Source organism: Sphaeramia orbicularis, chromosome 12 (genome assembly GCF_902148855.1).
Source record: "Sphaeramia orbicularis chromosome 12, fSphaOr1.1, whole genome shotgun sequence".
NCBI classification, from domain to species: Eukaryota; Metazoa; Chordata; class Actinopteri; order Kurtiformes; family Apogonidae; genus Sphaeramia; species Sphaeramia orbicularis.
The window spans coordinates 71986259-72012660 of NC_043968.1; the positions used below are offsets into that span (position 1 = coordinate 71986259).

General features: G+C 38.3%; 1 protein-coding gene across 1 annotated transcript in view; it reads right to left on the reverse strand.

The window, feature by feature from the left end:
• Window positions 1–26402, reverse strand: part of gys2 (glycogen synthase 2) — a 40197-nt gene that overhangs the window by 6824 nt on the left and 6971 nt on the right. Inside the window, exons 4-13 of the mRNA XM_030149816.1 lie at window positions 23644–23835; window positions 23276–23461; window positions 16727–16871; window positions 16485–16602; window positions 14975–15095; window positions 14766–14872; window positions 13307–13366; window positions 12661–12739; window positions 3361–3474; window positions 1660–1786 (exon numbers count right to left, since the gene is read on the reverse strand). Coding sequence (XP_030005676.1) covers window positions 1660–1786; window positions 3361–3474; window positions 12661–12739; window positions 13307–13366; window positions 14766–14872; window positions 14975–15095; window positions 16485–16602; window positions 16727–16871; window positions 23276–23461; window positions 23644–23835 — 1249 coding nt within the window. The remainder of the gene's footprint in view (window positions 1–1659; window positions 1787–3360; window positions 3475–12660; window positions 12740–13306; window positions 13367–14765; window positions 14873–14974; window positions 15096–16484; window positions 16603–16726; window positions 16872–23275; window positions 23462–23643; window positions 23836–26402) is intronic.

Genomic DNA, 26402 nt, shown 5'->3' on the forward strand with positions numbered 1-26402 from the left:
TCCCTGGATTAACCTCATTGAAAAGGTGCAGCTAATTGATACCAGTCGTCTTAAAATGAGTGAAATTAGGATCACCGCAGTGCAGCGGATGTAGTTTAGAGACACCTGTGTGTGCTGTCAGTCTGTACAACACAACAGTGTAACCCTGTCCTGTATGTGTTTCATCTGCACTTTGACCTTTAGCAATTCCACTGTGTTGTAAATATGAATATAGCCTGTAGTTTTTTTAGTTTTTTTTTACTATTATTATTACAGTTGTATCTTGTTTTTTGCACTCTATGCATGCAAACTTTTTTTGCACTTTATTCTTGACAGTTAAATTTCCCCAATTGTGAGATCAATAAAGTTTAATCTAATCTAATCTAATCTAATCTAGTTAATCAGTATTTCTGGCTATGATGACAGTATGAAAGCTCCAAGCGGCCCTGAGAAAAGGTTTTATCATGTGTTGGTTTATTAAGAGTCTGGTCGACACCAGCTCCAAATGTAAAGTATCATGAGATAACTTTTGTTATGATTTGACGCTATATAAATAAAATTTGTTTGATTGATTGATCATTTTATATTATGCAGCGGCTGAACAGGGTATTTTACTTTGAAAATCGACCTGCTCCGCGATGTCTTTCATCTGTCTTACTTTGTGTTTATTACCCCGCCCCCCAAAAAGGAGGCAAGGGGCATTGTTTTTGGTTCAGTTTGTTTCTTTGTTGTTAACACTCTAGCAGCAAAACTATAGGTTGAATTCACAGCAAATTGGGTTTATAGATTGCCAGTGACCCAGAATAGATCTGGTTACATTTTGGGAAAAGTAGGTCAAAGTTAAAATTTTCTACAAATCTTTTAAAAAAAAAAATTTCCTCATTTACTTATAATAGGCAAAATTTCAAATGTCTATAGCAGCAAAACTATTGGTTGAATTCATACCAAATTGGATTTATAGATTACCAGTGACCCAGAATAGACATCCTTACATTTTAGGAAAAGTAGGTCAAAGCTGAAATTTTTTTAAAAGAATTTTTAAAATCTTTTTTTCCCCATTTACTTATGATGGGCAACATTTCACATGTCTATAGCAGCAAAACTATTGGTTGAATTTATGCCAAATTGGGTTTATAGATTGCCAGTGACCCAGAATAGATGTGATTATATTTTGGGATAAGTAGGTCCAAGTTCAATTTTTTTATGAATTTTTTTAATCTTGATTTTTCCCATTTACTAATAACAGGCAAAATTTCAAATATCTATAAAAACATAAATTTTGTTTCAATTTACTTCAAACTTGGCACATACGTATATAGAGGCAGTTGATATGCTGACATCAACACACGCATAGACATGATAACATCAGCTGGCTCGATGTCAAAATAAGCTACAACGCATGTGAGGGGCGGGGTTTGTTGTGCCTGGCACCACTTGTTTCATTTGCTTTGTGCTGTATCCATTAACATAGACTTGGTGAGTATTTCTAGTGGATCACTGAGCCAGTTCTTATATATGTAGCAGTTCTACTGGTGGAAAATGTGGTGTTCTAGCTGTAATCAGCTCCGCAGCCACGATGCTGCCATAACACGATACAACCTGTGAAAATCACACTATGTACTGACCCGGTCCTTTCACTACCCAACACACATTTGGTATTTTCAACATAAAAAAGACTACCAGGCGTATATCCCCATGGTTCATAGTAGGACGGGAAGACTCCAAGGTTACAGCCACGGACAAAGTCTTCGTAGTCCATGGGAAGCAGAGGACTGGTGGAGGAAAGGAACTCAGGGTGGAAGATAATCTACGAGGACAGCATCAAGGACGAAACACAGAACATAGAACAATCATCCTTCACATGGCACAGAAACAAATTATAAAAACACTTTGTACAGTAGATGATGCAGTGTCCAAGGGGTTTGGGAAAAATGTGGGACTACATGTCAAACCCATTTTACAATGTACGATAATAAGTTCCCCACGTATTACATGTGAGTGAGTGATGGTCCATCTGCAAGGCATTGTCTGCTGTCAATATAAAATGAAATTGATTGTGTGTAATGTGTTTTTCTTTAGTATTTCGTCAGTTTTATCCTTCTTCTGTCCACAAGGCTGCTCATGGGTAATTTTGTTGCATTTGAACTGAAATATCCTACATCCAAAAAGTCACTCTAACGCCTCAAAGTCCAGCACTACAGATACTTCTCAGTTTTTATTGAAAGAGCACACATCTGTCAAAATCAGGGTAAATTCAGTGATTTCTTTGAGCTGACCCTACAGGCGGTGGGACAGCAGAGTTCACAAAGCCCAATACAGAACGCTGCACATGGGTTAAATTAGGAACAGATTAGAAGATCAACAGACTGATGTTGGTTGGATGGCTGGATTCTGAGCAGATCTTTCCAGAGGCAGAACTCTGAAGTCAGTTTGATCTGAACAGACTCAAAGCTGAGTTAAGTCATGACAAACCTTCACAGTAAAAGTATAAGTCACTGATTTTTTTCAAAGGAGGAACCTTTCAGACAGTATAACAGAACTTAATGCATTTACATGATCCTAACCATCTCAGTGTTTATAGCCTCTGTGGATGCATGAGAATTTCATTAAACACTGTCAGAAAAGACAGATGTATGGACCTTATTTAGAGGTGACAGGTGAGTGCTTTAGTATTGGAGGAATATTTTGCCATGCTCATTGTGGTTTACATCTGAACATGTTCATTTTTTTGTATATGGCTGTAATGGTTGTACCATAGATGTGTTTACTATTGTTTTACTGAAGACCCTGACTCAAACCCCATGTACACCACTGATATAATCATATGGAATTAAATGTATCACAGGATCTACAAGAGCTTCACACATTACAATTAAATATATTCTACAATTTCACATGTAGTCACATTTGATCACATGGAAAACATGGAAAATTTGTTTTTGTAAGAGATAAGTTTTTGGCCTTTATTATTATTATTATCATTATTATTATTATTATTATTATTATTATTATTATTATTATTATTATTATTATTACTGTTATTATTATTATTATTATTATTATTATTATTACTGTTATTGTTACTGTTATTATTATTTTTATTATTATTATTATTATTATTATTATTATTATTACTGTTATTATTATTATTATTATTATTATTATTATTATTACTGTTATTATTATTATTATTATTATTATTATTATTATTATTATTATTATTATTATTATTATTATTATTATAATGGTCAGTCACCAGATGCATGTTTTATCATTCTGATTTTACAAGGTCTTCACATGAAATAGTAATATATTATTTAACACATATGATGATGATATTATTCTTCATGATCAGTGTGTGAAGTCCAGTGTGTTGCATACCTTTACACGGTCAGTCCTAGAGTTGAACAGGTTAATGCGTCTCACGTTGCTCAGAATGGGATCTGTGGAGTCATCCAACATGTTGTGGGTGGTCACTGGAGGAAGGCTATGTCTCTGCACATGAAAATCACAGAGGAACCATCAGCTACCACTGTTATTAAAACGTGTAAAAAGTAGTCCCGCTAGCTTTAGCCCCTTTTCCACCACAGGAACTTTTACAGGAACTTTTACTTTACCTGGGACTTTGAAAACCTCTGTGCGTTTCCACCAAAATAACCCGGTAAAAAACTTTCCCTTGACCCAAAACTTCCCCTGAGCAAGTTCCTGGTAGGAGGGTGGGACTTTTCAGATTCTCAGGAATTCTTGGGGGCGGGGCGGTGTGCTGAAGAATGCTGATTGGTGGAACACACTGTCAGTGTTCCACAGTTACGTTCACCCATAAAAGCCAGTGTGTGTCTGTAAACTGGTGTATTCTATTTTTATAAGATTCACTTTGTGTTTTGAACATTTGGAAAATGGAGCAAAAGAAGAGAAGCTACAAGAAGTGGATGACGATCATGTCTATTCCTACAGGTACAATGCAATCATCTGTCTGTCCATCTGAATATGCTTTGTACAGGGTTATTTAAAAAGAATGAACCGATTTCATTACACAATATTTTAATAAGGAAAAGCAATAGAAATCTTTAGTCAAGTCACAAGTATTCTACTCACAATAAATTTTTATTTCCTGTCTTACAAGTGTTCGGTGTGTCACCACCTGCAGCATGGACAACATCGATGTGATAAGAGAATTCCTCTCAGACACGTATCAACATATCACAATCCACTGAGTTGATCGCTGTTCTTATTCGATGTTTAAGCTCATCAAGGTTAACCATTCAAAACTTACAAAACTCCTCTTTCAAATGGTCACTGACTCATTCCATGACGATGCTTGAGAACTGAAGCAGTGCGTCATGAAATTGGTTCATTCATTTTGAATAACCCTGTATAATAAGCTTGGACCTTGAACATATTTGCTCAATACATTTTTTTTTTCCAGTTTAGGGCCAGTAAACTGGTATGTATCCTGCAGTATCCTGCATGTTTTAGATATTTCCCTCTTCCAGTACACCTGGTTCAATTAATGATCAGCTCGTCATCATGCTCTGCAGAAGCCTGATAACGATGTAATGGCTTCTAGGTGTGATGGAAGAGGGAAATATCTAAAACATGCAGGATACCAGCACTCAAGGATTTGAAAACCCCTGGCGTACACTAAAGAGCGTATTCAGGAAATATGCTCAAAAGACCCTGGATCTACTCAAACGTATGATGAATATACTCAAAAGAAATTCAGTGAGACTATGAGTCGGCAACTAGAAATCACCAAGCCTGGTTTGAATACACTTACAGAAACTTTGAGGTTTGGTGGAAACACAAAGCACACAGATTAGGAATTCTTTTACCCAGCTAAATAAGTTCCTGGTAATAAAAGCTCCCGGAAATCTAGTGGAAAATGGGCTTGACAGGGATCAGGAAGAGAAGAGGAGCAGCACAGCAAGAGAACAGAGGGTAGACAGACAGACACAGATCAACCAGAGCCTTTGGACATGAAGCCAAACTGCAGAATATCGACCACATCATTAGGGAGGGAGGGAGCAGGAAGCAGCACACTGTAGATTAAAGAGGGAGACGCATTGCAGGAAAGTGGAGGAATCAAAACAAGCTTCATCACTTGCAGATAGACGACCTGTTTTTTAACCATTCCCTACTAGAGGTGACTCTAGAAACTATTGAACCATGGGGTGTACTTAGTTTCATCAACTCAACTTTTCTACATATTAACTTCATTTATGTTAAATAAATAATGACGCTGTGTCTGTGTGGTTTTACACTGGATGTCAGATTTAAATAATTTTGGAATGGCAAGGATAAGATGATTCGATACGTAAAACCACAGATTTCAAACTATATTTTGTGTTTTGTCTGGTCAACTTCATTTAATTTATAAATAAGGGCTAGTAATGAGGTATAATAATTAAATGACAATGTGAAACAGCTGATATGAACAAACTACTGTAATCATGATGTGGTACAATAACACCATCCATAGAAGTTTTTGCTCTTTATAGGAACAATGATGGGGTAAAGATGGCCAAACAAACAAATAACAACAAATATGTAAGAGACAGGAAATATCTAAAAAGAGTGCTCCTCAAAGAAAAACACTGTAGGGATTTGGATATCTCTATGTCTAATATACGGAATTAAAAGACTCAAAGAATCTGAATACATTTCATTGTGGAAAGAGCAATACAAGCCTAAATTGAACTGTGTGATCCCTCAGCTGGCATCACATCAATTCAGTTCCACATCCATTGTGGAAGAAATGGACACTGTGTTTTACCAGCAACAAATCCCAAAGTCCGAGTCTGTCATGGTCTGGGGGGGGGGGTTACACCACCAATCCTGAATGAGATTTGAGATTTTGAAGCAACACATACTGCCTTCAATACGACAACTTTTCCAGGGATGTCCAAGGATATTTCCACAAGACAATACAAAACCACAATCTGCACATTTTAAACAAGTGTTCAGAGAATGCAAATGTTCTGCCAAGCACCCAAAACAGTGTGGATGTGTGGATCGACTATTTCTTTTTAAATGAAACTGTTTCAAGGTTGTTCCATACAGCAGAAAAAGTTGAAGCTTGGTACCAGTCATGTGTATGTCAAATTATATTCAATTCCAATCAATATTTGTTGAGTTATAATGAAAAATGTGTCGTAAATGGGATTTTCAATGTTAAATTGAAATGTCCACAGAGTCCATATTCCACAGTGGATGTGGACAATTTTGTGCCAGATACGAGATATTATTATAAGCTACGGTTGTATCAAATTAGAGGCTAATGGGAGTCATTTTTAATTTTTTATGAATTTTCGAAAATTGCTTAATGATGAGAGATAGGAAAATTGTAGATTTTTTGACCTTGCTGTGACCTTGAACTTTGGCCTACTTGGCCCAAAATTTAATGGGTTCGTCCCAGGGCCTAGGCCTATCTGTGGGTAAAGTTTGGTAAAGATGGTTGTAATAGTTTTCCTGTAATAAAGTTGCTAACAAACAAAATACGCAAACAAACAAACACACAACAAAAAGTGATCACAATAACTCCTGGCAGAAGTAATGAAGCAGAGGGGTTTGGTCAGGACAGATACAGTCCATATTCGTTCACAAAGGAGAACATGTGCAGCAGAGACAAAGTACTAAAGACCCCATACTGTCGCCCAGGTTAAGGGAAAAAATGGAGTATGTGGAAAACCTTGTTGCAGTAGGTACAGTATTGTCAGTATTGTCCTTATATGTGGCTCTGACTGAAGGAGGGTTGAACCAGCCTGTTCTGATCCTACAACCTTATGAAACAAACAAAGCTATAAATAGTGGAGAGGCTAAATGAAAAAATGACAAAAAGAGAAATAATCACAGTTGCATTTCTTCCAATCAGCAGTGGTTGTTCCATTACTCCTCACATACTTGTAGTCAATACTACTCACAATCCATTTCTGACCTCTGAAATATTGATGTTAGTATAAATTCATTTAATTGAGAAAGAGCTTTTTATAGGCTCTTTGCTGCTCACACTGTGCTGTAACATATATCATGACAAAGCTAGTCTATTGATGTGTAGTCTGAGCCAGAAGAAGGTAATTAACCCAGGCTCTTCGTGGTTCCACCACTGATTTTCATTCATGCTTTTGGCTCAGGGGAATCCCCCTCTTGTCTGTCTATGAAATTTATCTTCAGTACATCCCATCATTCACATTGATTGCTGTTGTCCCATTCATATAAACCAGGGATCTGGGGATTCATCTTCCAAAGCATTTCTCTGTGCTATTATTACACAGCTAGTACATAATGGTGCAACTGGAAAGCTACCATGTATTTTAAGGCATTGTAGTGCGCTACTTTGCAAAGCATCAGATGTTAAGTTTTAAGTACATACATATCATACATCAGTGGTTCCCAACCAATTTTTGGCTCGTGACCCCATTTTAACATCACAAATTTCTGGCGACCCCAGACATTCAAAACAGAGACTTTTTCTTTTGCTAAAATTAATTTGTTTTTGATCATGTAGTAGTTTGCTATACTATGTTGCAAATAAATGTTAATTTTAGACGCCATTTAGTCTATATAATGTATATTATGGACGGAGGCAGAAAAACCAGGTGTAGATTACGGCACAAAGTGAGAATTTGATTTTCCTTGGTCTGGGTATGTACAGTCAGTCCAGCTTGTGTTTACAAGGCTGACAATTAATACTGAACAAACATGAACTCAAACTATGAATTATGAAAGAGCTGCAGCATCTGAAACTGACCACAATAAACATTTGACAGATAAACAGAACCACAGTATTTCAGTTTCAGCTTCACAGTTTTGTCATGTCTTTTATGTATTGGGATTGTCTCTCTCAACTCACCATATATTTTTTTATCAGTAAGTTGTTTTTTGTTTTTTTTGTTTTTTTTTTTTTTGTTTTTTTTATCAATTACTAGAAATTTCAGGCGACCCCATTTGAATTCCAGGCGACCCCACATGGGGTCCCGACCCAAAGGTTGAAAAACACTGTAATACATGCATATATAATAATTTGGATCATCATTTTTATCATTACACCTCCAAATGCTGCATCTTTGGCCATATCATCTATAAGGAAGGTGAAAAAACATTTGGAGCGCTTGTAAACGTGTTCTTTTGTTGGAAGCTCCAAGAAAAAGTCCGGATTCTTTTTGGTCTCATTTTTATAGCTTTAATTATTGACTTGATCTGATCACAAACGAAATATAACTCAGCTGAGGATCCACACCCCAAGCAGGGAAATGGATCCAGAACATTGCAATGCGCATCACTTTTATAATCCTTGTAAACTGATCTCCAAACTGAAGATCAGGGCTGAACCCCTTGTGCTACAGGTGGGCTGGGTCACAGAACATGGACTGGTGTCATCTGACTCTAAAGTCAAACAGATGTGAAACCTCAACTCTATGTAAAACCCCCTATTTAGTGTTTACCTCTTAACGTCTAATTGTTTACGATCGTCTGTGGGCATGTGTATTAGTCCTGCGATCATAACTCTGTCAGTTTAGTATGTGACCAAGATGTGACCTGTCCTAAGAAATTTATGACTGACCAGTGAAACAAAGAAAATCTAGTGACACAAAAGACTCCTAACTAATACTGACTAATGTGATTAAACCCAAGAATTCAACCATCCAAATTAAAATAGTATTTCATGCTGCTCTATAATTGAACCACCCCTGAGGTTGGAGAATAGAGAAACATATCCTCCAGCTGGTGAAGGGGCAGTGTGTTTTCCAGAAAGCATGGAGCAAAGGCTCAGATCAAGAGTAAAAGGAGTAAGAGTCAGACTTTTCCAACAATGACGAGATGAGAATTACATCCAAGACCAGCTCAGTGATAGTAAAAGGACTAAACAGGTCACGTATTTCACACATCTGTGCCCTTCTGATGGACCGATATAAAGGTCTGACGTCGAAGAGATGGTGAGCGATTAAACTGCTTCAAAACATTGACCAAACCATGTGCCATATATCAGATAGTCCGTCATTACCCTGTCAGATGCAGATAACTAACTACCTCCTGGCAAACAACTACATTAACAACTGACTGAAGGCAGGTGTCCTTTTTCATCTTTTGTTTTTTCACAACAAAACCCTTACATAACTTCCTGTAACTGGTCCCAAAGTCCAAACAATCCAAAAAGTGTTTTCACAGTGCTCATGAACCAAACCATGGTTCAGTTTGTTCTGGACTGAGACCTCCTTTTATGGCTAGACCAGAGACCAGCTGTTTGGATGAATCACACTGAACATTTGGACAAAGCTGGTGTTAACCATGTGCAGAAGACTGTGGATGACACTGTGTCAGGAGTGGACAGGAGGAGTAGAACAGGAAACTAATCCAGGACTCCAACCACATCACCAAGACCAGGAAGATGGTGGTGGACTTAGACCTCGGCCTCAACTGAAGCCTGTGATCATCAACAGTGACTGTGTGGAGCTTGTACAGACTACAACTACCTGGGAGCTTAACGGGATGATAAACTGGGCTGGACAGAAAACACAGATGCAGGACAGAGGTACTTGTACTTCCTCAGAGGGCCGGTGTCCTTCAATATCTGCAAAAAGCTGCAGTGGTGGTGAGCACCCTCTTCTGTACCGTACTGGAGAGGCAGCATCAAGAAGAGGGACTCTGTGACAGACGTGAGGCAGAGCGACGGTCTAACTGTGTTGCACTACATCTGTCTATATGTCTGTCTGTCTGTCTGTCTGTCAGGGGAGGCTAGAAAAAAAGAGAGGTTTAGTGTTAATCTAAGGCAGGGGTGTCAAAATCATTTTAGTTCAGGGGCCACATTCAGCTAAATTTGATCTGCAGTGCGCCGAACCAGTAAAATAATAACATAATAATATAGAAATAATGTCAACTCCAAAATTTTCTCTATGTTTTAGAGCAAAAAAAAGTAAATTTACAATATGAAAAGGTTTACATCTACAAACTATCCTTTCAAAAGATGTGAATAATATGAACAAACTGAAAAAATAAGTGTAGTTTTAACAATATTATGTCTCAGTTTATCATTTCCACATGTACATTATAACTTTCAAATACACAAAACATTTAATAACACGCAGAATCTTGTTAAAATTGTACTTATTTCTCTTAAGACATTTCAGCTTGTTCATATTTGTTCAGGTTATTCACATTTTTTGCAAAATTATACTTTGTTTTAGTGTAAATACATGAAAATATTTACATTTACAAAGAGAAAAATTTGGAGTTGTCATTATTTCTATGTTATTATGATAGTATTTTACTGATCTGACCCACTTGAGATTAAATTGGTCTGAATGTGGAACCTGAACTAAAAGGATTGTTCATATCTTAGTGTAATTTTTGCATTTCACAAATTCATCCCAAGGGCCTGACTGGACCCTTTGGCGGGCTGGATTTGGCCCCCAGGGCCGCATGTTTGACACCTGAAATGTCACCCAGAAATCACCCAGAAATCCTAAATCCCTGTTACCAGTATTACATTTTCAAAAAATAGCTCTGTTTTGGTTTTGTTTTGGAGCCCAGGTCCCTGTCCCTTTGGCCACAGCAACAAAAGACGGGAAAATTAAATGTTACATACAATAAAACAATCATCTGAAGGAATATTTTGCAAATAATGAAGTGAATTTTCAAACAGGTCAGGAATACGATTGAACATCTTTGAGTGTTTGAGGCTTTCAGAAAAAAGATAATCAGATGGTCACCTACCTGCGAAAAACTGAGGAACAGTTTCAGAATAATGTTCCTCACTGTAAAATTGTCCAGAATTGACTATGAATATCTATAATCTGCAGCAGTATATAATATAATCAAAGGCTTCAGAGAATCTGTAGAAATTATTGTTTGCAAGGGGCAAGGCTGAAAATCAGTACTGGATGTCTATAATCTGTGTGTCCTCAGGCAGCACTGCATTAAAACAAAGAATGAGTGTGTTCTGGAAATCACTACATGGGCTCAGGACCAGAAACCACTGTCTATGAACATTGTTTACAAAAGCCAGGGTGAAGAACAAGTCAGATGTGATCATGATCCAGAAAGGCCACCATTTGGGCCAAAGCTTATTTAAAACAGACTGAGTTACAGTGTAAAACTGTTCTGTTTTTGTCCTGTGCAGTTGTGTTTGCATTCTGGGGGAGTGACATTAGTAAGAGTGGGAGGAGCTTATCTGTTTAGCTTTTCTAAACATTGTCCACTTCTGTTTTAAGGTTGCGAATATTCAGTTTGGATTCTCAGGTGCAATTCCAGAGTCTCATTGGAATAAAAGATAATAAAAAAAGAGTATTCAAGAAGTCACACAAATAATGCACCTCTAATAATCCAGTAAGACTGGACTTTATGGCTCTGGGGCTCGTTTCTGCACTAGCTCATTAAATCGTTAAGCCCAGCGCGATGCAAAATGCATCCATTTAACGCATTTTGCGCTATCCCGTTTCTGGGCTCGCTCTTTGTTCGTTAACAACTAACGCAACACAAAATGCGTTTGTGCGTTAGTTCGTTAACCCCAACGCAACGCAAAATGGTTGGCATATGCAGACAGCTGAGGGGGTGCATCTATAGTCACATGAGGGTGAGGAGGTCCGTCCAGACAGGTGAGGGTAAGGGAGGAGGTCACAGATCCGGGGTCACAGATAGCCTATAATAATTCTTCATTCTAACCATAATGCTGTCAGATCAGATGACTGGAAACAGTGGGAGCGGAGGCGTTCTTTCTGGGTTAAATAGTGAACTCACCTGTTTAGCGCACCCTTGAATGCAAATAGTGAGCGAAGGATGGCTTAGCAAACACAATGAGCGCAGAAATGGATTTTGCATTTGTTAAACCTCTGCGTTCGCCGACCCATCATTCGCTCACTATTTGCGCTGAAGGGCGCGCAAACGGCTGCATTCACTATTTAACCCATAAACAAGCCCCTGATTGGTTATCACAGCCCACACATCCTACAGTAACTTATGCTGGTGTATTTCTGAGCAACCCAATGGTGGATTTACCTACCACCGGGGGGGGTGGCACCAAGGGCGCCACCCCCCCGGTTGAAAATCTGCCGAAAAAATTGTTGCTTCGACCTGGCATCAAACCCCCAGTCTCCTGCACTGCAGACTAAAGACTTTACCTACTGCACTAAATCTCCATTGTCACACAGACTGACTTATTTGCAATATGATTGTCTTTTCACTTTTCAGGATTTAATATTTATGTCTAAGCTTCACGGTTAATTAAGATTAAAATGGATATTGTGTTGTGAAATACGAACGTAATGCACAATATGTTCTGTAAACAAGCAGTTATGCTGAGCAGGAATATGACAATTGGAATAAGGATATCACATATGTATGTATATATAGCTCCCCCCCTTCCATTTTATCTGGATCCGCTACTGGCAACCCAAAGATGTCATACAATAATGTGGTTCTATGTTTGGGATAAAATGATGTACCTCAAATATATAACATAAGGAGACAAGAGGGGCTTTTCATGTATTGATTCCCAGTGGAACAGAAGCCCTATCTTCATTGTTGCTGCATTTTTTGGACATTTAAGCACAATATACAGCATGGCTCATATTGAAACCCTTGGGTCAGATGGGATTAGTGGCGGTTCCATGTCAAAAGTGCAATGTCAGCACAAGAGAATGGAAAAAAGATGAATATAAATATTTTTCAGATGGTGGGTAACAGAACCTGAGTGGCAAAGATGGCTCTCTTCATGATGGTGAAGTCGTCTCTGTCCAGAATAGTGTTCATATCTGGGATCTGTCCTCTGATGAAAGACATAACAATAACACAATAACACAACAACACAACGGTCAATAGTGAAAGAAGATGTCCTTATAGAGGATTTAGAATTGGTTCATGATTATCAGGTTGTTACTACTTAATAAAGCTTTAATAAACTATAATTCATGTCTCATTAGTAAATGGTTGAGATGCATCAACAGTATCTCAATTACAGTAAAACAATGTACCTACCAAGTTTTTAACCTATGAAATGGGTGAGAAAATGTGTTTTAAACATAATGAGAACAGACAGATGGACAGGTGTGCTGTGGATGAAAAACAAACTCTTCCATCCAGGGAATGCAGAGTATAAAATAGCATACATTTCACTACATTTGGTTAAACTCTAGCTGTGAAAGTGGAGAGTAGATGGAGCTGGACTGAAATGGAAAATAGCTCTTCTGAACATTTTTTCAGGTCAAAAATGAGAAAATTTTAAATATTAAAATTAGGATTTACATTTTAATGACAGAGTTAATAGAGTTAGGGCATATTTTTATGACTATTTTACTGCATATTTTGGGATGTACAACCATCAGCCTTTACTTACTTCAGTAAAGCATCGTAGAGCTTTTTTCCAAACTTCTCCTTCACAGTGTGAGCTGTATCCCTGTCAAACACAAATGGGAGAAATCCCTTAGTGTTAATCAGGAGTTAATAATATTAGTTAGTAATAGTTAATAATCTGCTGTATGAACACATGAAAACACTCCATGACTGTTACAGACTGCTTTAAAAACTTCACTTAACTAAGGACAAAGAGGAACTTGTCTATGAGCATAAACATTTATAAATTAGCAGTAACTGCTTATTTTCTTCTACTGGTTTCTCAGATTTCTTGATTTTTTTTTGTTTTTTTGTTTTTTTTCTTTTCTCTTTTTCCAACATGTAGAATATAACATGTCCTATTTATTTTGTTTCCCCAGGAACCCAAGGTTTCATGTTTCCAACACACTACAGGGTGGGGAAGCAAAATTTACAATATTTTGAGGCAGGGATTGAAAGACAGTGTATGACCAATTAGTTTAGTCATGAGAATTTATTTGCCACAAGAAAATTGACATAATAGAAAATGTTTTTATTCTATGTGTCCTCCTTCTTTCTCAATAACTGCCTTCACACGCTTCCTGAAACTTGCTCAAGTGTTCCTCAAATATTCGGGTGACAACTTCTCCCATTCTTCTTTAATAGTATCTTCCAGACTTTCTCGTAATAGTTTTGCTCATAGTCATTCTCTTCTTTACATTATAAACAGTCTTTATGGACACTCCAACTATTTTTGAAATCTCCTTTGGTGTGACGAGTGCATTCAGCAAATCACACACTCTTTGATGTTTGCTTTCCTGATTACTCATATGGGCAAAAGTTTCTGAAAAGGTATGGATAATAGTGTTAGGTATGATTATGACATCAATATATGTTTGGTTTCAAAACAACTGACGTAGTGCCTGCTGAGAAAAAACAACTAAATGTTCATTGTAAATTTTGCTTCCTCACCCTGTATATTATATCACTAATTATTTTTCTACAAAGTTAAAAATTAGACTTACAAACCAGAAAGGCACAACTTCCATGTTGCTGGAAAAGGGCTGTAGGAGTGTAACAGTAAGGAAGAAGAGCTGAAGGAACCAGAATCGTTTTGTTTTCATATTGTTCCGCCTCCATATACTGTACAATACTGTAGTAGTGTAGTGTATGGATGGAAGTACAAACACAGAGGTCAACACCAACAAACATTCTGTAAACAGCAAAATCAGTGGAACATGAAAAGGGAAAAAAATGGAACATGTAATTTATGTCTTCCATGCCCATCCAACAATCTACGTTCAAAGATTTGATAAAATATTTAAAAGGACATGGATTACATTAGATTAGAGTAGACGTGAACAATTTAAGGACCTGAGTCCCTGTGGGAATGGAGAGTGTTGAGCAGATGGTAGTTAAACTGATGGTCAGCTGTAGATGTGGTCTTTCATTTGTTCTGTACTGAACTGAACTGCAGGTCGTACCAGAGCTGTTTGCGAACTGCCTGACCCTTCAGAGACTCCACATTGAAGTTGTTGGTTTTGGCAGGCATGATGAAGAAAACTACCACCGTCACATCATCTTTGTGGACCTGTAGGGGAAGAAAATTGATTTTTTTAAAAAATGATTTCAGCCATAGCGTATGCAACTGCGTATGTTCTATCACAGTAACAGATGTTGAGGAGCCTCTGACCCTCAGCAGGTAGTTGAGTCTGGACAGGGATTCCAGGAAAATATCAGCGCCTTTGTTGGAGAACTCATAACGTCCAGCAATGAAGAAGAAAAGGGTTTTCTCTAGATTGAAGTCCAGGTGACTGCCAGAAGGAGAAACATAATATCATGCTTGTTTAAAGAAAAAAAAACACTTTCTTATATTTTGTGTTAAGTCTGGTTAACATTGCTTACCACTCACATGCACACTTATGTTACCTATTCATTTTTATTTATTGTTAACAGATTGGAGCATCCACACTTTTCAGGCACATCTCTAGCTTTGCAGACCAGTCTGTCTTTTACTAAACAGTCGCCTGTTTTTCACATGTGAGGAAAGTGACTTAGAGCAGAAAACAGTGAAATTAACATCATACCAGCAGTATTTTACATAAATGACAGTACATTAACAGGTACTCTAACTCCACTGTTACATAACAAACACACTGACACACTTCTGTCTACACCCTCCAGTTTAGAGGCATATTTCAACCTGTGCTGATGCACAGCAGTGCTGCTGTTGGCTCTTTAACCCCCTCCACCATCCACCTGTAGGTTATTCATTCAATATCCACACGTAACATGTCTACAGGGACTGATGATCCTGCAGAATAGATGCCAAACTCTGAGTGTGTCTTACTGCTGCAATTAATAAATAAATGTCACATTTATTGTTGTTATTAATTTATCACAATGACCTTTTATTTATGATATAAGTCAAGTGCATATATGAAATAAACGCTATAAATGCTATGAATCAGTTCCTAGACTCTTGAAACAAATATTCCAAAGACAGGGATTTAAGTTTAAGTTTCCATCATCAGTAGTTTCAAAGCTGGTTGTTGTGAAGTGGATGTGATTTCAGTGCTGATACCATCAGTTTTACTATAGGTCTTATGCAGGTGAAAAGGTCTTGTGTGAAAAATTGAAGAATAATGAGTACAAATACTAAATCTGGTATCTACTATTTTCAACATTGAGGTCAGGGATGGTCATCAAATCTGGCAGAAATGTTTCCAGATAAAAGACTTTAACAATAACTACTTCAGTTTCAGAGAACATAACAACTATTATTATTATTATTATTATTATTATTATTATTTAACATCAAATCCTTCCATTTTCCCTGAGATCTTATTAACTGAACTCAAAATTTACAGATGGACAGTCACATCACCTGCTGTAAATGTAAAATAAAATGAATGAGACTGGATTGAGTTATGTTTAAAAAAAATTTGGTTTAGTATTTTTATAGAGAAGTTGAGGCTCAGTCTATGGGGACCAGGGCTTTTCTGGTTCTCAGCAGTGTTTGAGTTTTAAGATACTTCCATTTTTGCTTCATTTTGGAGCTGAGGTCCTTGCCCCTTCATATGAAAATAATGTAAAATACTGGGGTTTTTTATTGATAAGAATTCCCTTAGAGAGCACATTATGCATGTTTCAAAGGTCATCAGTATAAATATGTGTAGATGTCCATATTATAGAGTACCCACCCATAGAAGTGTCCTCGGACAAACTCCTGGATGCGCATCTTGCTGGTGGAGTGCAGGTTCTGAAACTCATGCATGGCCGAGAACTTCTTCACATTCAGTCCGTTCGGGGTCACCACGTCTATTTCATCAACACAGAGATGGGACAGGTTAAATAGTAAGACAGGTAGATGACTGTAGGTTGGTTTTCATAGACCTGCTACAGATGAAGCCATTAAGTCTGTGGTTTAAGTGAACGTTCCCACCTGGCCTCCTGTGTAACATGTGGTTGGCCTCCACAGCTGTGATCTGAGAGACCGTGGTGAACACATGAGAACAGTGGACCGCTGCTCTCTCCAGGCAGTAGCGATGGTAGATCTGTCTCTCTCCTGCCTCCTTGTCAACGTTGAACTACAACATGTGTGGACAAAGACACCGGTGAGGAGGAGGCTGAATGGAAGCAAAGTCTTTCACCATCAACATTCTTTATTTAACCTTTATTTAATCAGATAAAACCCACTGAGGTCAGGGTCTTTTTCACATAGGTGACCTGGCCAAGAGGTCAGCAGCACATGTCAGAAGAAAAGTTATGAGAAAGTGAGAGTATAGATTAAAATATATGTTATTTTGATATTTAGGGTGCGACTGGTTGGGGGGATCAACCCTCCCCTCTGATTTTTACATTCCCACTTCTGCTAAATGAATTTCATCCTTTGGGGGGGGGGGGCAACTCTGTCAATGATTAAAAACCACCTGAACTGAACTGTCAGCAGTCTCGGAATTTGCGAACGTCCCCATGTGCATAAATGCATTGTTAGTGGCCTGTTGATAGGTTTATTATTTTAGATTTTTCTTCTTTTAGTTTTTATTACCTCCGCCAAGGAGGTTATGTTTTTGCCAGGGTTTGTTTGTTTGTCTGTCCGTCTGTCTGTCTGTTTGTCTGTCCATTAGTGTGCAACATAACTCAAAAAGTTATGGACAGATTTTGATGAAATTTTCAGGGTTTGTTGGAAATGGGATAAGGAAGAAATGATTAAATTTTGGTGGTGATCGGGGGTGGGGGGGCCCACGGGGGGGGGCGCAGACCAGAAAATTTCATCAAAATCTGTCCATAACTTTTTGAGTTATGTTGCACACTAACGGACAGACAAACAGACAGACAGACAGACAGACAGACAAACAAACTCTGGCAAAAACATAACCTCCTTGGCGTGGGGGGGCCCACGGGGGGGGGCCACTGATCAGCCTTGGTGGAGGTCTGCGCTCTCCGAGTGCTTCTAGTTTATTTTTGGTTTCTGTTGGATTTTCTTCCCATTTTGTTTTATTGTTGCCACACCCCATTTTGGGATATAATGAGGCTGATTGCCACACACCTGTTTTGCCACATGCATTTGGGTTGCCACACAGAGCAGGATTGTGCTGAACAGAAAGAACATGCGAGTCTGATTTGTTTGACATATTATTTTGAACAAATATCAAGCTTGATATTCATGTGGTATGGGTTGTTTTATTTTTGTCAAAGCGCAGTTTGGTTCACATACCTATTGCTATTCACTGGATGAGTAAGGAGTTTGCACCCTTGGTAGGCGGCGCAAGGTATGTGGTAATTAATTGTAGTGGCATTTTTTTGTTCTTTTGTTTATTCTTTTGTTTGAGATATGTGTCTATTAAATTTCAATTCTAATTATGAGTAATATGTTTTGTTTGTAATAAGGTCTGTGCTTTTAAAGAAAATGTAACCTAAGTAAACTTTGCAAAATAACTTATGTACAAATGTTTGTGTTTTAGTTTCACGGTGCTCAATGATGAAAAAGATTTGTACCAGTCGAACTCTACGCCGTTTCATTGATGCCAAGGGCTGCTACATACACTGTATACCTTACCTATCTCTCTCTGTATCGGTGTCTCTGTGTCTGTCTGTCTCTCTCTCAAATGTCACTTAGTACATGCGAGGTGTGCGCAGCAGGCCATACGGACATACGTCTGCAGGCGCCAATGTACATGTTAAACTGCATGTTCAAGACATGAAATCCGACATCAGAGCAAACTGTTTACTTAGTCTAATTAGCTGAATTATTTTGATGTGAAATCTTAATCCAGTGTTTTTCAGCCTTGGGGTCGGGACCCCATGTGGGGTCACCTGGAATTCAAATGGGGTCACCTGAAATTTCTAGTAATTAATACAAATTTTAAAAAATTACAAATAAAAAAAATATGGTGAGTTGACAGAGACAATCCCAATACATAAAAGACAATCTGTGAAGCTGAAACTGAAGCACTGTGGTTCTGTTTATCTTTCAAATGTTCATTGTGGTCGGTTTCAGATGCTGCAGCTCTTTTTTGTAATTCATAGTTTGAGTTATTGTTTGTTCAGTATTAATTGTCAGCCTTGTAAATCCAAGCTGGACTGACTGTACATATCCTGACCAAGGAAAATAAAATTCTCTTTGTGCAGTAATCTACACCTGCCTTTTCTGCCTCCGTCCATAATAACATACATTATATAGACTAAATGTCGTATAAAATTAACATTTATTTGCGACATAGAATAGCAAACTACTACATGATCAAAAACAAAATAATTTTAGCAAAAAAAAAAAAAGTCTCCATTTTGAATGTCTGGGGTCGCCAGAAATTTGTGATGTTAAAATGGGGTCACGAAACCACTGTCTTAATCAATTAGGTTTTATGTTATGTTTTACAGTCTGATTGAGTTTCCGGCTGACCATAAATCCTCTGCCATGTTGGCGTGATCAGCCCTTATCCACGGTCCTAAAACTTAATTAGACCATCTCCCACATCACAGGTGTGGCTGTCGCAGAAAATTAAATGTTTCATATATTTTTAGTTTGCATTAAAGATAAAGTGTTCAAGTGTTTGACATGCAAAAGGGCCTACTGTTACCTAAAAAAAGAATTAGGCCTGTTGATTGCTTGGTTTGTCATGATTAAAAAATAAATAAATAAAAAAACATCCCCCTCTCTGTTTTTGACAAACCCTGTTTGTATATAAAGTATAGAAAGTGATTAGTGATGAGTCCTAAACACAACTTAACAGCTTTTACTTTTGTGAGAGATTCAGCCAATAATGAATTAACACCAGGTAGAAGACTTTACACAAGGGAAGACACAATTCAACCCATTCTGACTGAGATTTTTTTTCAAAGCCTTCATCCAACATATTGAGACTGAAGACACAAGATTCCAAAATATTAGGAGATGATTCTGGGATGTCAGGGAACTGATCACACTTTCATTGTCATGGTCATTGTGATTATGTGATCAAAGCTTTCGCTAATTAGCCACAGGTTAACCATTACAGTGGCATGGGCAAGACTTTTAGTGGAAATATCTCAGTCTCAAAAACCTCAAGTGCCAAGATTTAATTTGTAATATTAACCATTATTGTTTACATGGAATCTTAACACTTGCCAGCATACAGACACAACAGATAAAGATTAACTTGGTTTATTATTCCCATACTGGCAGCATTTTACCCATGGTACCATTGTATGATAGCATGAGAGGCTAAAATCGCCCAGAATACCTCACAACATTTGAATACAGACATAAAATTGTGCCTAGTAGATAGTCAGGTAATGTTTCTATTCATTTGTCGAGTTTAAGGGCGATCGGGCCTGTGAAGGCTGAGGAAAATCCATACAAATGCCCTCCCGTGCTGCAACATCGATCAGACGGACAACGTGCATTATATAGTAGGATTCAGTCTCTCCATTTTATCCAAACTAATACACATAGCTAGCATTAACATTAGCATGTAGCACATTAGGCGCAATGATCCTGCCACTGAAGAACTCAGGGATCAAGTCATTCATCAACACATCGACAGGAGAATGGACTCTATGCACAGCCCCACTACTTCCTGAACTTCAGGTGGGTCCTTTATTTCCGATCTTTCATTATTGGACACACTGATTAATCCAGGTTTGCCTGATTAATCAGTGGTCACAACAAGAAGTAGCAGACACACCTGGATTAATCAGTGTGTCCAATAACAAAAGACAGGAAACAAAAGACCCACATGAAGTTCAGGAAGTAGTGGGGCTGTGCACAGAGCCCATTAACTAATACAAACCCTGTTTTTAATGGTGGAAGGGAACCTGCACAGCTGAAAAAGAGCAGGTAAAGTCAACACAGAAAGGCTCCACCCACCACCACACTGCCCAATGACGACACACTTCATTACAATATCAGGGGTTTCAACCATATTACCCTCACTTCCACCCAAATGGATTTACAGATTGTTAACTCTATTTACCACAGATTAGACATGTGGTCTATGAATGTCAAGAATGAGGTTAACACAGGTTCTACTCTACCACCACTAGGTACATCAGATCAGATCACAACCCGGTTTATCTGCAGACCTGTTATAAACTACAACAACAGGCTAGTGACAATAGGGACATTGTCATAATGACTGTACTACCAATGATATCAACACCTGTAGTGAAACTATTACACTCAAAAAGACCGTATGCTGTTTGTCCAATAACAATGTTTGGGTCACCATAGCAACCCTTTAGAGGACTATGCAAAATCAAATTAGTGCAATAAGGCAACAACGAAATAGTCATGACAGACCTACACATCAGATCACAAAGATGAGGGCTTTTTTTAATTTCACAACTTGAAGATTGTATTTGTACCATTGTGCTGTTAAAACTTGAAAGTCATGGGGCACAACAGGAGGAGTGTAAGAAAAACTCACTGCACGTTATTATTGCGGTATCACTGTTTGTGATTCCAACTCTCGATACACTGAGTAGCAGCGTCATGATGTAGCACCAGCCACTGGACTCTCCCACTCCAAGGCTATTTTTCACACCACCAGTTTCAGTCAAAAAATGATATATATTACTAATCTAAATTACTTTCAATAAATTGCTATTCATAATATTACTGTGATCAATATTAAGGTAGAAATAAGTTCCTTAAAGCTGTTCAGTAACCTTAAGTGAGGCAGAGCCAACTGAAAATGGATATTTTAATGATTTCATCTGTAGAATTGATTAAATTCCTCTGTTCTCCCTGTTTGTTCTTGGGGGTTGCAAACACCTTTTGTGTCTGTCAATCATTCATTCAGTTCAACCTTTAGTTCCACGCTGACCTTTACGATATGAGTAGAGGAAAGGCGATTACTAACGTCACACTCAGCCTTCAGCGCCAAACTCAGCATCATTAATGATGCTCTAAGTGGCTGTAAAACACTCCCATTTTTCGCCAGAACTTTTGAAATGTAAAAATGAATGAGGATTAAAGTGTTTGCGTGAGTAAACAAGTTGGTAAATGTTGCTGATTTAATACAGTAACTTTGCAATTAGTTTCATCATAGCAGTGTCAGAACTATGCACTTCATTTCATCTTACTAAAACTATACATCTACCACAGCATGAAGCAGCTCAAAAAATATGACGAAGCCAAAACTGGGAAACAGAAAATAGAAGCTCACAATTACTATCCATCCAATAAGTTCTATCGTTGGCCAGTAGAACAGCATGTACTGTTGAAAATGGTGCAGGATTCAACCTGTCAGGGGAAGCCTCTGTAATAGTGGTTCACAACCTTTTTTGGTGCATGACCCTATTTTAACATCACAAATTTCTGGCGACCCCAGACATTCAACATGGAGACTTTTTTTTTTTTTGCTAAAATTATTTTGTTTTTGATCATGTAATAGTTTGCTATTCTATGTCGCAAATAAACGTTAATTTTAGATGACATTTAGTCTATATAATATATGTTATTATGGACGGAGGCAGAAAAGGCAGGTGTAGATTACTGCACAAAGTGAGAATTTTATTTTCCTTGGTCAGGATATGTACAGTCAGTCCAGCTTGGATTTACAAGGCTGACAATTAATACTGAACAAACAATAACTCAAACTATGAATTATGAAAGAGCTGCAGCATCTGAAACTGACCATAATGAACATTTGAAAGATAAACAGTACCACAGTGCTTCAGTTTCAGCTTCACAGTTTGTCATGTCTTTTATGTATTGGGACTGTCTCTCTCAACTCACCATATATTTTTTATTAGTAAGTTTTTTTTTTATTTTTATCAATTACTAGAAATTTCAGGTGACGCCATTTGAATTCCAGGTGACCCCACGTGGGGTCTCGACCCCAAGATTGAAAAACACTGCTTTATACAAAGGAAAACATAGAGAATACTTAGACTGCAGTGTGTGATCTGTCAGTGTTCTACCATTAGATGTGATGTATTTGGATTCATGTTAGTGTGTATTCATGTGTTTAGCTCGTTAAAACAACTTTATGTAGTGGTGTTCGTTTCATCTACAGAAATGCGTCATTGTTCATATGAATAAGCTGCTTCTATTCCAATGTGAGCCTCATTACATCACATCATGGATCCAACTAGTACAAATGTAAACAGGGAAAAGGCCCTTGAAGATCAATAGTTGTGAAGGATGGTCCCCATTGGGTAGCTCCGATCAAATCCCGACAACAAATGAATTCTCTTAAAGGTTATTACATAGAACAGAGACATTTGTTCTGTCTCCCAGGGCTGAGAGGAAACAATGGCATCAGTCTTTTCTCTCAGCCCTGGTTTGGGAGTCCTTGCATCATCTGGGCAGAACTTTCTTCTCCTGTGATGTCCAACAGCTATTGTATGATTGGTCAGACAAAAAAATGAACATGTTTCTGTTTTTGCAGAGGTGGCTGCTGACATATCACCTGCTTTGGATTTATATTATTTCCATATATATCACGGTCTCACTTCCGTAATTTACATGTGTGTCTATAGAACTGGACCTCTCGTAACGTCTCACCTTGTCCAGGTTGTTGTAAAAGTCAGCATTCCCAGCACAGAGGTATCGTCCCAGCAGTGTAGCATGAGTGGTGAAGACTGTTGCAATGGGAATCTTGCGAGAACGGGAGAGAATGAGCCCTGGTCCAGCCTGCCACTCATGGAAATGACCAATCACACTGGGTTTATCTCCAAGCTGGTCTGTTAACTGGGAAACAAAAGATAAGGTCAATTAGAAAAAGTCATGTAGGTAAGCCTCCCTTTCAGTGATGCACCATCCTTTATGTCCTTCAGCCTATGTGAAGTTTAGAGGAGTCATGTATATCCTGTTCCAACAGAACCACAGGCTTCAAGCACTGACATGACCTGGACTGAAGGACACCAGCTGACCTCTTTGAAGAACCATGCAATCAGGGACCCGAGTATGAGTGAGTCGTTGGCCTCTCGGTCATGGTAGGGCAGGCCGATATGAGAGGTCTGCCACAGGTCACCCTTCCACCGGTCCAGGTTCCAGGCTGCAGAGCCGATGTCAAACAGGACCACATAAGGGCTGCCCTCAATCAGCCAACGGCCAAAATGAACCTACCCCAACACAAAGGAAACCCACCCAAAAAACAGTCTACAGTTATTACAGAAGCATGTTCCAGTGTAGACAGGAATCGTCATTTCAGTGCAGGTATAATGAACACCTAATTGGAAACAAAACATGTTTACCTAATGGCATTTTTCAGACTGTGTTTCAGTGATTGATGTTTAAAAGGCATCTGTTGGTGTGTGGCAGAGACAAATGGACGTTTACAGGGAACAAAGAAATGTATTAACTATAAACACAAATGAAACTGGGGGATCCCAACAAAAAATCTGAAAACCCATAAATGCAAGAGATGACAAGGTAGCATAGTAGTTACAGGAAGGACAAACAGAACAAAAGCATGAAGGCTGCAATTCAACAAGCAAAGGGATGGTGAGTATATATACAGTTGGTTCATGGATATATACAGGGTGGGGAAGCAAAATTTACAATGAACATTTAGTTGTTTTTTCTCAGCAGGCATTACGTCAATTGTTTTGAAACCAAACATATATTGATGTCATAATCATACCTAACACTATTATCCATACCTTTTCAGAAACTTTTGCCCATATGAGTAATCAGGAAAGCAAATGTCAAAGAGTGTGTGATTTGCTGAATGCACTCGTCACACCAAAGGAGATTTCAAAAATAGTTGGAGTGTCCATAAAGACTGTTTATAATGTAAAGAAGAGAATGACTGTGAGCAAAACTATTACGAGAAAGTCTGGAAGATACTATTAAAGAAGAATGGGAGAAGTTGTCACCCGAATATTTGAGGAACATTTGCGCAAGTTTCAGGAAGCATGTGAAGGCAGTTATTGAGAAAGAAGGAGGACATATAGAATAAAAACATTTTCTATTATGTCAATTTTCTTGTGGCAAATAAATCCTCATGACTTTCAATAAACTAATTGGTCATACACTGTCTTTCAATCCCTGCCTCAAAATATTGTAAATTTTGCTTCCCCACCCTGTATAAGTTGGTATATGTCTATATACAGCTGGCCCATGCATGATGTCCCCTTGACTCCTCTTGGCTTTTGTGTTCTTTCTCCACTTTCCTCCTACCCTGAGCGAGAGTCCGCCTTAGTTTTTCCTTCAGTAAAGGTTTTCCTTCCCACTGTTACCTTGGTCATGTTAATGGCTAATTTGTTGGGTTTCCTGTCTATATCCTCTTTTAAGGCTTTGATTTCTATATGTGGAGTTCCTTGAGACAGTCATATTTTGAATCAAACTGAACTGAGGTGAGGTGAGAATCCAACAAGAGACAAAGAGGCATATTCAGATATAAGTTCAGATCACACATTTCATCATTTTAAATAACTTCTACAACTTCACATTGACTAAAAGTTTGATTATTTAAGTCCTGCTTTTGGTCAGTGTAAAACTATGTAGAATGATGTAAAGGGCCGATTGAGACTGTGACACTTAAAGCTCCTGCTTTGGAACAGTATGAAGGGATCAGGGATTAAGTTTGATGAGTTTATAAAAATTTTTAGCAGAACTTAATGCAGATTTCCACTTATGATGAACAGAAATGATGACAAGCTTCAACAAATGAAAAACAATAATTAAATTCACAATGTAATTCAAGGGTGACATGGTGGTGCAGTGGATAGCATTATCACCTCACAGCCCTGGGTTTGATTCAACCTTTTGTGTGTGGAGTTTGCATGTTCTCTGTGTTTGCGTGGGTTTTCTCGGGGTACTCTGGCATCCTCCCACCATCCAAAGACATGCACTAATAGGTTAATTGGTCAGTCTAAATTTCCCGTAGGTGTGAATGTGAGAGTGATTAGTTGTTTGTCTCTATATGTCAACCCTGTGATGAACTGGTGACATAACCAGGGTGACCATTTACTGATCCAACTGATGCATTAAAGAATCTTCAAATCAAACACACTTTAATCCAAGGCTGATAGAAACTTCACAGAAATGCAAAGTAGTTTGTTCAACATTGCTCATTAAGGGGTGTGTGTGTGTGTGTGTGTGTGTGTGTGCGTGTGTGTGTGTATGTAATTAAAATCTTCCTGTTGACCAACTAACCTGCCTAATCTGATGGCATCTGTTTACGTCACCAGTGGAGATCACTAACTGTAGCCTAATTTGCCCGTCTCCAGCCCCTCTCCTTACTTACATGAGGTGTTTATTTACATAACATACAGTGACATGATGTGTGACTGACTGGGCTTCTTTTTGTTGACCGTTAATGCCTTTGGATCTGGATCTGCCTTTGGATCTGCTCTGACAATGTTTGGAAGAACCCCTGAACCCCACCTGTGTGGGGGTGTGAGGGTCTTTGGTGCGTGACTGCCATCTGGTGGACAATGATCAAGTGCACAAACTCTATTAGACAATTATTCAGGGACAACTGCAAATTAATGAAGAAGATTTTGTATCTGTTAGTCTGTCTTATACCTGTTGAGGACCCCAGGGAGATCTGCAGAAAAACCACAACTATGACTACACATAGAAAATTGAATCCTGGACACACTGGCCTTTACACTACTGTACAGAGACACTGTCATTCCATCATAGCCTTAGTGTTCCCAGCAGAAGAGTCATGAGTTTTAAG